Here is a 14,120-nt window from a genome sequence, read left to right on the forward strand (position 1 = left end):
ATGTGCTAACAGAAAATATGATAAGTTAAAGTCCTTTTTTAGGGGGAAAATCATCCAATGACTTCTCCCGCCTTGGGTGAGACTAGAGGGAGTGTCTTTTACATGCTAAAAACCACCCCGTTCCTTCTCCTGCTTTGAGCCGGAGCCCCGGTAACCTTTAACGTTGTCCGCAGCTCCGGATCGGACATCAGCCCTACTGGGCCCCATCTGTGGTGGTCTGGCAATGAAATGTTGGAGAGCAATGCTCCAGCACGAATGGGCCGGCTCGATCGGACTGATACCACGGCCGCGCAGAAAACGTACGTGTAACAACACTTGCGTTGTGCTTCGTTGTGTGAGTGAGGTTACCGAAGGCCCAACTACCCCCCTTCCCAATCCCCGATTCCCCAATAACCCTTAAATTGCTAAATTTTATACCCTACCCTACGTAGGGCGTAACTACTGTCAGAAGTTAGCACATTATACTCGTAAGCAGTCACTATGTAAAACATTTGACTGACACTCCACAGCAATTTTACTCCAGCATCTTGATGTACATCGCCAAGAATTAGAGATGACAGTAATGCAATAATGTAACAAAGTTGCTCACACACACAGGTCGGATCCTCAGTGCAGTGTTGTTCTATTGCGATGGAGTATCTAGGGAAATCTGTGTGTACGGCGAAACCCGCAGTCCAGGCAGCCAGGTCTTTTGTGTATGTCGACAGAATTATTTAAACTACCATGTAAGGTACACAAAGGAATATAGATTAAAATGTAGTGCCATTTTTTTTTAAACTTTGCCCCACACTAAGATTTTCTCCTGTGTCGTGCGTTTACAAACATACAAGTTCACATACACATGACACCCAGACCCGAAACAACAATTTGTAGATCACACAAAGAATTGCTCCGTGCGGTAATCGAACCCGCTACACGTTGCGCGGCAACCGGTTACCCAGCCACCGCGCCAACCGTGCAGTCAAGTTATTGTCAGGTTATTTCACCTTTTTTCCAAGTTGTTTAGAAAATCTATTGATATGTTTAATTGTTATAGATGATGACAGATAGCCATGTCGTAAACTGAGCGATTGGGACGATACGATAGAATTCAGTACCTGGAGGAATAGCGTTGACATTTTATAAAATAACTTAATAGAGGAAAAATTTAAGACGAAATAACTCAACAAGTTTATGTAATAATGAATTATTAATGATGAGAGATCGAAAACAGACACGTGTTAAAATTAAATATGTATTTATCACCAACACCCGCTCACTCTACCTACATACAAATTACCAGAGACCGAACACCAGCACGCCACGATCCCCTGACCCACCAACCAAGCACGAAAATTATAGCAAACTAGCTTCTACCAGTGGCTTCGTCTGCGTTCCCGTGGGATAAAATGTATCCTATCACCCAAGTCAATTGATACTCTGTCGGTATACCAAATTTCATTAAAATCCGTTCAGTAGTTTCAGCGTGATTGACGGACAAACATCCTTTCATATTTACAATATTAGTGTGATTCATTCCAAATGCTTAACATTATAACTTTCCGATAAACAAAATATGTATATAAGTACTTTAGCTTATTAAAAAACCCAGATTACTTTATTATACCTATAAAAAATCTAGACTTTTACGAAAACTTTGTACCTAAACAGAAACTATATGCTAGCCATTAAACCCTACGGGTCTAGCCGGGCCTAGGTAATTTATGACTATATCGCAGGCTTACTTTTAATGGCATTTCACGAACCAAGTACTTTTATGAAGGTTACCTTACTGTTTATAAAACGCTTATTTTCATTTTTAGGGGTCTGTAATGAAAGGGTGAGTTGTGTTGCGAAGACGTTTATGTTCTTCTACTAGTATTGGTAGGTATATCATAAAACAATAAATATGTTATAAGGTGCCCTACACCATCCATAAGAAGTATAGTTTTGCGTATGTTTCACAGTATCTCATTTAATTAATTAATGTCTTTTCGGCTTACCCACGTAACTATTTGACGACAATCTCGACTGGTTCCAAGCTATGCTAGAGGCTCATATTCATAAGCAGCATTCCGTGTCACACGATGCGGTGCGGCGGCCGAAAAAGACAATAATTAATTTACTATGTCTCACGAAAGTTGTAATATAAACATATCTCATTAACTTGTTCTCTTAACTGCCGCATATTTTGATAATGGATTATTTGTTTTCTATCAGTTATACTAACAGAATCTTAATCAGATAATGTGGAAAAGTCCCGAAGTAACATTTTACTGTATCTGTTTCGTTGACATTACATAGTAAGAATAAAGAGTTGTGTAAAAACTATACCTTTATCAGGTACCTTTCGTGAGTGAATTCGACTCAAACTTGACCACTATTTTTTTATTAGTAGCACACGTAAATCCTAAGAAGGCCTTTAGGTATTAGGTTTGTGTGCTAAGGTTATAATTACGTAAATAACAATGTTAAAGAATAATGGATTGATTAAGTAATGTGCTTGGACTTGAGTGAAAACGAAAGCCTATTAAATATTAAAAATGTAACACTATTTCAAGAACCACGAAATACAGAAAGTAAATAGAATAATGTCACTCAATTTTAAGACGCTCTCAGTAATAGTTCTGTCACTACAAATTCTTTATAAAAGACAGAGATAGAACGACATTCAAGTACAAATGTGAGTGTCATTTCAGTAGGTATTCGGGCTTAAGTACTATAAAAATCTTTTAGTAAATTACTAAGCTATGATTAACTTATGTATGTCAACTAACTATGTTAAGAAATATGACTCTTTTACTAAATGTATTTTTTATGATATAAGCCGGTAAACGAGCAGACGGATCACCTGATGGTAAGCAATAGCTGCCGCCCATGGACACCCGAAACACCAGAGGCGTTACAACTTACAAGTGCGTTGTCGGCCTTTTAGGGGTTAGGAATTTAAGGGTTGTTGGGGATTCATTATTGTCATTATATCAATGAGCCCTAGCCTGAGTTTCAGCCTGATTGTGAACTTGAGCCTAAGCCTAACCTTGTACCTGAGCCTATGGTAACAGCTAACATTTAAATCACTCGTTACTCATGTTAATAAACCCCCACAAAAGCCAACACAATACGCCTAAACCCCACTAACAATACAACCCTTTACATGACCTTGGAATTAAATCTATAACGGCTAGATTCAATAACATGCCTGTAGATTTCCATAATTACGACACGTTTTGTATGCTGCGTTATGTCTAAATTCTATCTCTTATCCGAAGTAACAGCAGAAATAAATAACCGTTTTTTGTCTAAAATCTCTGGATCGATTTCAATTTTTGACTAAAAATCCATTAAACTATTGTCGTGAATTAATCTTAATCGATGGTTTGAGATCGATTATTTCTACTGTAAATCTACAGATGTGTACCTAAATAGATTATTGAAACTGACCGTAAGAATCTAAAAAAAGAAGAAGTAAATAAAAAATAATAAGAAAGAAGAAAAATCAAATCACTTTAATGCATCTTTACAGTGTGGTCTACAATTTTAATACAGTAACAATATCCCAACTATGGACTCTTTTGGGCACCGCAAAAGTACTACAATCGACCGTCAACCGCAAATATTGACCAGTACATTTTTACCTTTGATATTTAATCAGTATTACGGCTTGACCTTGGCGTAGGTTATATTAGTACAATAGATAACAAAGTCTGGGTTACCCAGACGGCTCACTTTTCCACCGTCTCGCCCGCTTAATGTATTCCGCAGGTTTATTTTAGCCTTTCCTGCCTCAATATTCGGAGACTTTTTTGTCGTCCAATTGTGACTTCATTTAATTTACATGGGATTCGTCTGTTCTGTGTCCATGTTGCATGTTAATGCCATTTTGTTTTTCTATTATTATACAATGGTGTTGGAATTTAGACGATGAAGATGAACGTTGAACGAGAAACTGCTAATAACTTAAAAAGAGTGATGTACGTTTCTGTATATCATTATGAAAAGCATATGTAACTATAGAGCTGGAGAGGTGTATGACTAGAAACAAAAAAAAGAGATCCCATAGAGGATTCACTACAATATTTTTTTGTATATAAAATATTAAAGTTCTTTACAATCTTCAACTCAAATCAACCAATCAATCAATTTAAATCTAATTAACTACTCCATTAAATTGATATCTAAAAACGAAACCAACAAAATGAATAACGGATTTCTTTTCAAATCTCTCCGTGGTCCGGACCAAATTTCTAGGATAATGTTACAACTAGTTGACTTGCCATTAATTACCGACTGTCGGATAATTTACCGAGACTCCGGACAAGGGTACTAATTGGTAAAAAGGTTGATCTTACAAAACGTAGAATAGATTTTTTGTTTGTAGAAAACTAGGCTATTTTAAGACAGATTAGAATCTTGTTATAATAATGATCGTGAGACATACTAAATTAACTAAAAATCACGTTTTATTCACGTATTATTAATAGAACGCTGTTCATGATGAAGAGTACTTCTGTGATTCGAAACTAGTAGAGCTTTTCTCCATTAATATGTGTGAGTAAACCGTGATTTTTAGTTAATTTAGATTTACAATTTTAGTTGATGGATTTGTTAAGTCTATTGCTACTCTCATGGCTTACGGTTATAGCTAAACAACAGAGGACCTAAAAGGATCATTGGACAACGTTAAATGCAATGCCAATCTGAAAGTCATTGGATGCGGGCAGCGGAGGTAATTCAGCCAAAGATATACTAATAATTATTATGATGTTCACAATTTTAACATGAAACAAACAATTTGTTAATTGCTTATTTCCTTTTTAGCTAAATTTAGCTAACTTTTTTTTTTAAAGGGGGAAAATTATCCAATGGCTTCTCTCGCCTTGGGCGAGGCGAGAGGGAGTATCAGACTCTTACTGACTAAAAACTACCCCTTTGCTTGCTTTTCGAACCGGAGCCCCAGAAAACCCGATAGGTAGTCCGCAGCTCCAGAAATTTAGCTAACCTAACAAACAAATTCTGTATGCAAAACACATCACTATCGTTCACTAGCACAGTTCCTGACTACAATACAATTGATACCCCTTGTAAGTGTAATACAGCGTGAATAAGTAAGTCGGTAACACGAGTTACATGCTACTGCCCTTCCGATCCCATAATCCCTCCCCCCTTGATCAAGCCTTACAAGAGCTTGTGTGACTCGTGTCATCCTTTCCCCCCCTTTGTGACTAATTCACTGGTCTAGTCATGAGTTCTGTTGACATTTTGGGATGTGGTCGGGCTTTCGTGATAGATTTTGTATTCGTACTGTGTTGTATTGTCTACATTTGGGGTTTACTACAGTTTATCTACTACTACAGTTTTGGCGTAGGTACGTTTTATTTAATCCTTCGTTATAGCAAAATTGTAGTAATGATATTGAAAAATGTTGAGGTTGGGGTGTTTTTGAGGGGGATAATCATCTGAAGTCTTCTCCCGCCTTGGGCGAGGCTAGAGGAAGTCTCACACTCTTACTAAAAACCACCCCGTTGTCAACCCTAAGCGTAATCCGCTAGGTAGTCAGCAGCTCCCATCGCTAGCCCTACACTTACCGCGGGTGTCATAAGGACCAACGACAAACAAAATATTCAAATCTAAACAACTATAAAATACAAATCTGCATGTAAATACAAAGAAATAGTTTTGATTAAAGCAAATAAATTTAACCAAGAATCGTCCGGCGATTGAACCGTCCGATACTCCGACCTAAATGACCCGAACACAATTATTTGTCGTCATTAATGTCCTCGCGGTCAGTTGTACCCCCAGAGGGTAACTGCGACCTATCTTACTGGTTTACCCATATATTTTATAGTTATAGTGGCAGTCCCGTAGATAGAAATGTAGTATTTATAATTAAATTCCCTGTTATTATAGTATTAAGTAGGGTTTGATTGGAAAAAGAGTGTCTCGGATACTATTTCAAGTGAAAATTAATGATGAACGAATATATTGGCCAGGTTTTACTTTCGACCACTTGACCAACGAGGCAGTCATATGTATAGTGCTAATGATTGACAGTGTCGTGGTGGCCCGGTGGCTTAGATCGCCCGCTTCTCAATTATAAGGGTGCACGTTCGAAACCTACATATCAACGGCAAAGTACCAATGTGACTTTTTCCAAGTTATATGTACTTTCAAAGATTATTACGACTAAAGGTGAAAGAAAACATCGAGAGAAAATCGAATTCCTGATTATAAATTTGAAATCGCCAACCCGCATTGAGCAAGCATGGTGATTAATGTTCAAACCTTCTCCGTGTGAGAAGAAGCCTTGGGTCAGGAGTGGCCACTGACTTATATAGGCGGTTCATGTGAGAGCAATTATAAATCTAGTTAATATTAATTAACCAAAATCAGTCTTCGTAGTTGAGGAATACTCCACTTCTGTATCTCTAGACTAACTTGTATTTTACTTCGAGAATGCCTCATTGGTGTATTGGTAACTAGTGCGACCGCCCAATAAAGGGAGTAGGATCAATTCACATTTTCAGTTTGATAAAAGCGTCTTCTTTCTAAACAACTCTCCTAATTATCTGGTCATTAGACTACTAGAAATTACTGACATTATTATAAACAGGACCTTATTATAACGAATTTGGTTCTATTTTGGGAAATCTACTCGGCGACTGAAGAAATGTGAATATGATTATCTTTACTTATGACTAATCTACAACTTTAATTAAGGGAATTAATTAAAAAGTTCATAACTACAGTGAAACTACCTAACTTTAATTGACCTAGGTACCTTTAATAATAATATTTTTCCTTACTTAAAAAGTAGGCTAAGTAATTGTTAAATAATGATTAGGATCTTCTTCGGTATCTACTGAAGAAATTAGAATTATAAATAAAATTGATAAAAATAATAATTGGAGACGGTTATCAAAATAAATGTACCTAATACATGAAACGATAATTCACATTAGTTAGTAGGAATAAAAATAAATAATCATAGAAATCAATGAAAATCACAAAATCTAGGGAGGAATTACCAAAAAAACGCGGGATCAATTAATTAATACAAAAATGTTCAGTATTCATTAACACAAAATGTTTAAATAACAATATTAGCAACGAATACATTGGAATTCGAGCAATATCGTAGATTTTTCCACGAAAACCACCAAAAACACGACGTGCAACCAAACCGTACCGTAAAAGCGGCAAAACTAACACCGTTTTTGAGAATAATCGATAAACCAAACATTGGATCGTGAAAACTCAACTAAAATAACAAATTCAATAAAAAACATAACATGAAAACACAAAAATCATCTAACAAAAAAACTAGACAACTAAAAAAATCAGGTAAATATAGAAATAATATAGTTTATACCGTAGCGTGTGTACGAAAAACCGTACATAGTCGGATAAGTTACTATACCTGGTTGCGAGAAGCGTCGGTTGTCACACTATAACAATAACACTGTCACTCAGTTGGTTAGTTGTAATGTTATTTAGTAATGTAACACTGATCACTGATGATGTTGGTGATTGTTTGTGGACTGGGCTTATGTAATGGACTCGGTTATTGCATGTCGCGAGGTGGCCGCGCGAGGTACGACTGCAGAGAGAAATGGCGGCGGGTTGCGCGCGCCGCCCGCCCTCCGCTTAGTGCACGGTCCCGCTGTTGCGGACGGCGGGATTTGTTGTGAAGCGTGGGTGTTAACTGTTATGTCGCCTGTGCAGGTCGTTGGCGTTTGTGATGTAGTATTTGAGAGTTGTTGTATTATTCTCCTGTGTTTTATAATTTGAATAGTTTTAATGTACCTAAGTTATTTACGATTTGGGTTAAATTGGGATTTATGTTTTGTTTAAGTTTTTATTTTGTTTTAGGTGTCATAAATATCTATGTTGTACATTACTATAAAATTGAAACAGATTATGTTTCCAAAAAACTTAGACTTAAACTTTATACTAGACTGAAAATATAAAAAAAAAACAAGGTATTGTACATGTACTAATAATGTACCAAGAACTTCACTGAAAAACTGAAACGAAAAGCACATAATTATAATTTATTTACATAGAGCACGTATAGTATAATTCATTTACAAAACTTTCTAAATTTAAATCAAAATTAATGTTACTTACTGAAACTTTTTCGTCGACAAAACGCAGCAGTAGAATCCACCCCTAATCTAGACAAAAGGCTCGCACTTTGTAACGTTCAGCGTTACCTTGTACTGGAGACAAAACTTATCAAAACGTCTGCAAATGTACGGTATACACTGCTGGTTGCGTACTAACACCCAAACTAAAACTTCAAAGAAAACCAGCAATGTATTTCAAACACATAAATACAGTCTTGTAGTAATTTTTCTTCAGTAGAAGAGAGCAAGTCGTCGTGAAAAAATGTTGATTTTCAGACGAAGCCTCGTATTCACATGTGCAATAAGATATTGAGTTCAGCCCAAGATGAACTTACGCGAGAAAAAGTGAAATTATACCGTATTTTGATGGTTATACGTTTGTTTTTTAATTGAATAAAGTTTGTGTGTTTGTGCATTTTGTTTTGTTTAGTTTAGAGTAGAAAGAAAAGCAATACAATTGAAACATTCGTTAAGTTTGTCAATGTCGCGTTGCAAATGAGGCTACGCTTAAGTTTTTTTTTAATGTGATGCTTATTTTGGTCGTATTTGAGTTCGAATTTTCAGCAAGAACTATTTTAGTTACATTGAGCTTAAAAATACAAACAGAGTTTAAGAATACATAGGTATTAAATATTAATGGTTGGGTTCACAATTCTGAATTCGAATAAGTCATAAATGTATTTACGAAATACTTACTTTCTATTCTATCGTAAACTGTTTTTAATACATTCCAGTAAAACTTAAATCTGTTTAACTACAAAATATTTACATTTTAGATTTCAAACTGAAATTTTCGCCCACACACTTCTTAAATTCTAAATGTCTAAATATAATAAGTAATATTATTTTAATGCCATACTACGTAGCTACGTCCCGTCACGGTACAACTAAGAAGTCATCATCAAAAGCCTATACCTATGTAGCGACTGTTGACCAAGGCCTCTTCTCACACGGAGAAGGTTTGAACATTAATCACCACGCTTGCTCAATGCGGGTTGACGATTTCAAACTTATAATTAGAAATTATAAGCTCAGGTTTCCTCACGATATTTTCCTTCACCGTTTGTCAGTGGTGTCTAAATAATCTTAGAAAGTAAGTACATATAACTCGGAAAACTTGGTTTCAAACCCGCACGCTCATGCATGAGAAACGGGCATCTTAAACCCCGGGCCGCTACGACGGTAAGTACTGTGTGGGTGTTAATTTAAGTACCTACAGATAAGTACTAAGTCGAACTACCCAAGTCTGCTTTTGAAATTAATGAATGTTTTAAAGAAAAATTAATAAATTATAATTTTTGATCATGCAAAAGATATTTTATTTTTTAATGTGTCATATTCATATAATAACAAAAATATTTTACAGATGGTTGTTAAATAATTTCAGATTGAACCCAGCCACTTTCAACGGTTTAGTCCCTTAGACTGCTTTTACGAGTAAAACACTTTTGGAAAGAGTAAGTGTAACAAATACTTTTCTGAAAACTGCATCAAAATCGGTTCGGCCAATCGTGAGATAATCGCACACAAACATACATACATACATATCACTCATATACCTCCTTCTCTTTTGAAGTCTGTTAAAAAGCACTTCATCAAATGGTATTTGACAAATCCTTCCAAAAGCCAATCAAGTCATTTCACACTTCAGAATCAAAGCACTTCGTAAGTTGTCGACTTAAAACACTAAGTTTTGTTCTACATGTTAACACATTAGCGTACATCGTACTTTTCCTTGAGAACACACAACATTTTAGAAGTAAACAGTTGTATGAGGAATTACATGTACAATGAACACATTGAGATATGAAAACCCAGTATAAACTGACCTATGACTGTACCGAAAGATCATACAAAGCCAGACCATGTTAAACTGGTTCTGTATAGCATGATGTGCGCACTTCAGGAAATGTGACAAATGCCATGTTACTGGGAACGTTGCCTTAATGCGTCGGCTCAAGTTCGAGTAATTTAGTATAGGAGTCATATACTTAGGTGAATAGGTAGTAAGAGAAAATTGTCGGTGTTTTCTTCAATGAGCCTCGTTGTTATGATGTTTTATGCCTTTTTTTCGTATGGTTGTTAAGTTTTTATTTCATCGCTATTGTTAATATGAGAGTGACTTTGTTTGTTTTGGTTTTTTTACATAGATAAAAAGCTTAATAGATTTTGATAAGTTTTAAATCGATTAACAGATGTAGAGAGGGGATCTTAGACTCGGCAATAATATAAAATTCTGTGGTCAATCATTATCATAACAAATGCAATTCACAAGACGCATTAATGTTCCCCAGTGACTTCTGCTTCACCCGATTGAAGTCGCAAGCAGCAGTCTCGTAAAGTACATTAAACTTAACTTTTGCTCATTTTTACCCATAAATACGAACCACTACACATCAAAATCAAAACACATAATTTTACTTCACAAAAACCCAAAAAGAACATTGTTTTTTTACATAAGTAGGATCATCTATTTCTGGACGAACGGCCGAATACGTAACCCATACCGGAGTGTTGCATCTTAAAATTTGAAAATAAAACGAATCAACGGCTATTAAAAGCGCCTGTGAGTTATAACCTATTAATTCTAATTCCTATTATATTTTCGTAAAGCTTCGGTCTTAATTTTTATTGTTTTCTATGAAGTATGAGGAAGGCGTAAATTGGGAATGTGTGTTAAGGAATTCCTTTTGTTTTCGTATAATCTGTTAATTTGGAGCTATTTTGGTTGAGAAACTATCGCGTGTTTCATCATAGTGTTTCCGTGATGGATTTTTGTTTTAATTTTGTCTGACTGTACGGTTAGAGCTACGGTTGCGCGATCGGTTGCTGTTTATCATTGCGCTTGTACAATGATTCTCGCAGAGAACTTACAATGTTTATGTGATCCACTACAAAGTGTTTTAGTTGTGGGCTTGAGGAATATTTGTGAATTTTTGGTACCAACTTATATCCATACTGTGGGTAATTTACCTATTACTGGTGCTGTATGGACATACAGATGCACTACATCCAGTGCCGGCGTAAGGGTCACTGACACCCCTGATAGAAAATGGTTACCGTGGCCTATGAACACAATAACTTGAAAGCAATATCAGACATGCTACTTAGTAGTTTTTCATTTTATTGGCGTATATAGACTTTGCGCCCTGGGCCATCGGCCCATGTCCCTACCCCTAACGCCGGCACTGACTACATCTAGGCTAGACAGGCTTTTTACTACGTGACACTTCCTCACGACGGTGGCAAGTAAAAGCATACGTGCCCACCTCATAATAAGCGGTTATGGTGGCCTATGAACTTAATCTTAAAAAATATAGACAGGCTACTTATATTCTCTATTTCTGGATGTTTTATATGTAGAACGTAGATATCTATAATGCAGCAGTATACCTACCGCCTACCAATTCCCTACCTTTCGAGTGGACTAATAAGGAACCGCACGCCGCAGATGGCATTCCAATTATGTGCCAACTGCCGATAACCACTCGTATTATTACTACGTGACACTTCCTCACTCGATTCTAACCGAATATCTTAAAGTAAACTAGAATTGGTGTATATTTCTCTAACGATTATTGGATACTTTCACACCTGTGCATTATAGGTAGATAAAGATGGGGGTTTTTCAGATACATACAGAGTATCTGAAAATTCGCCACGTCTCTATAGATAGGTAATCTGATTTTGACTACTCCGGAAATTTCGATTGTAACTAGGTCATAGTTTCTTTTAAAGTGAAGAAAGTACCTAATATGCTACATTCATTATTTTTTTAAGGGGGAATCATCTAATGACTTCTTCCGCCTTGGGTGAGGCGAGCGTCAGTCAGTCTCTTACGAACTAAAAACCACCAGGTTCCTACTCTTACTTCGATCAGCCTGGCATCCCGTTAGGTCGTCGGCAGCTCCAATCAGTTTAATTACATAAACATTATATTTTCTCCTATAAATAGATAATTGACGTCCTTAGGTACAAAAGATATTTGCTGCGTATAAAAACTCCGTATACTAGGAACTAACTTGACTTTTGACAGTAGCACACACATCCATTGAAAAACTGGAAGAAAAATTGGAAGGAACTTGCGTTCGGAATTGAATTGGGCCGTTGTTGGGACGACACACGATTCCGAACGCAATTTCCTATATAACATTGACAACTGACAATACTGACACGTTATGTCAAATTTTAATGTCAACAAATGTCAGTGGTTTCTTCTATATTCCAAGGGATTTTTAAAATTAGATTTCGGTGTCTAATGAATTAAAATTAACATTGCGCTGAGATAAAATATGCTGAATAAGTTGCGATGACTACTCAATATAAGAAATTCACCAGACTAATAGCTAAATGGCCCGTTGATCCTACTAAAGGCGAAAGGTAAGAATAAGTGAGGTTATGCGTAATAATGATTTATCCTTGTCCTGTCTTACTTATTTACCAAGAAAATACTTTTCAGAGACCTCGGAAAATTCATTAGGGATAAAGTGAAGGCTGCATTTGAGTCATCAGAGAGACAGAACTTGGATTCTGAGCTCTGCACCCGTCAGTACAACGCTCTGAACAAAATAGCCGACAACCACTACAGAAATAAGTACAAACGGACGCACAACAGCACAGCTACAGGTCTGAGCACTGAAGAGTGCAACGTTATCCTCTCAAACGAAGTTCTAGAATATTTGAAGGAAGAAAATAAAGGATTCTTTAGCAAAATATTCGGTAGAGATAAATAATGATTCTAAGACACTTTCAGCGCCTCAACAGGGCAATTATCGCCCGAAACCTCTCCACAGAACAAGTACAATACAGAGACCATACACCAGTAATGTTAAATGAGTCCATAAAACACTTAAATCCTCAAGACAATGACCTTATTATTGATATGACATTTGGAGCTGGTGGACACTCAAGGAAAATTCTTGAATCTGCTGATTGTAGGCTTATAACACTAGACAGAGACCCTGTAGCATATGAAAAAGCTCAAAAACTAGCTGAAGAATACCCAAATAGAGTGATACCATTACTAGGAAGATTCAGTGAGCTCCCAGCCCTTTTAAAAGCCAAAAATATAAAGCAATCTTCAATAGATGGCATGCTCTTTGATTTTGGATGTTCATCAATGCAATTAGATGTAGGGGAGAGAGGGTTTTCTGTCAGTAAAAATGGTTACTTAGACATGAGAATGGATGCTGGCAGAGACCCAAATCAAATAACTGCAAGAGAAGTGCTAGCGACTGCAAATGAGCATGAGCTGTACAAAATATTTAAAATATATGGAGAAGAAAAACAAGCAGCGAAAATAGCCCAGACAATTATACAAGCTCGGTACATGATCAAAAATATTGAGACTACTGAAGAATTAGTGGAACTTGTCAACTCTTGCTGTCCAGAAGAAAAAAGGTTAGACAAACTACAGAGGCCGCAGTCAAACGCTACAAAGGTGTTCCAAGCTCTACGCATATTTGTGAACAATGAACTTAATGAAATGAATTATGGAATGTTGCTAGCTAAATATTACTTGAAAATGAATGGAAAATTGGTGACAATATGCTTTCATTCATTAGAAGATACTATAGTTAAGCGGCATATAGCAGGAAACATAATTAATGAGATGGCGAATCCAGTTCCGTTGAAGTATTTGAATCCATGCATAGTTCAGAATCAGGATACCATAGATCAGTTTCTGAATTCTCCTTGGAAAGCCATTAACAAGCATGTAGAGGTACCAAGTGATGAGGAAGTAGAGAGGAATCCAAGAAGTCGTAGTGCCAGGCTCCGAGCTGCTATCAAAGTCAAATGATAGTTTCGTATCAGTTGTTTGATGAGCTTTGATCAAACTGTATAGAGTAGTGAAGTAGATTGTAAATACAATTTGTTTTTAAGTATTTTGCTTTTGTTTTATTTGTAAGTAGCTATTCCCATGAGGTTTCACTCTGTTCGACTGCTATTTATAGTAGCGTGAAAACGTGATATTTTGTAGCCAACAGTCATTATTCAACATTCAATATTATG

At 36.3% G+C, this 14,120-nt stretch overlaps 2 protein-coding genes across 4 annotated transcripts in view; one reads left to right on the plus strand and one right to left on the minus strand.

Annotated features, from left to right (window-relative positions):
* LOC118275848 (neurexin-1) overlaps nucleotides 1-7,597 on the minus strand; it is a 179,591-nt gene extending 171,994 nt beyond the window's left edge. For all 3 annotated transcript variants that reach the window (XM_050695468.1, XM_050695467.1, XM_050695466.1), the window contains exon 1: nucleotides 7,400-7,597. The gene's annotated coding sequence lies outside the window, so the exon portion shown is untranslated. The remainder of the gene's footprint in view (nucleotides 1-7,399) is intronic.
* Nucleotides 7,598-12,286: 4,689 nt separating this feature from the next.
* LOC118275852 (probable methyltransferase-like protein 15 homolog) lies at nucleotides 12,287-13,993 on the plus strand. Its single transcript, XM_035593956.2, has 3 exons — nucleotides 12,287-12,488; nucleotides 12,568-12,806; nucleotides 12,878-13,993. Exons 1-3 carry the CDS (start codon nucleotides 12,418-12,420, stop codon nucleotides 13,906-13,908), a joined length of 1,341 nt encoding a protein of 446 aa, XP_035449849.2. The 5' UTR covers nucleotides 12,287-12,417; the 3' UTR covers nucleotides 13,909-13,993.
* Nucleotides 13,994-14,120: the final 127 nt, after the last annotated feature.

The sequence above is a fragment of the Spodoptera frugiperda genome, chromosome 8 (assembly GCF_023101765.2).
Source record: "Spodoptera frugiperda isolate SF20-4 chromosome 8, AGI-APGP_CSIRO_Sfru_2.0, whole genome shotgun sequence".
In the NCBI taxonomy this organism is placed as follows: domain Eukaryota; kingdom Metazoa; phylum Arthropoda; class Insecta; order Lepidoptera; family Noctuidae; genus Spodoptera; species Spodoptera frugiperda.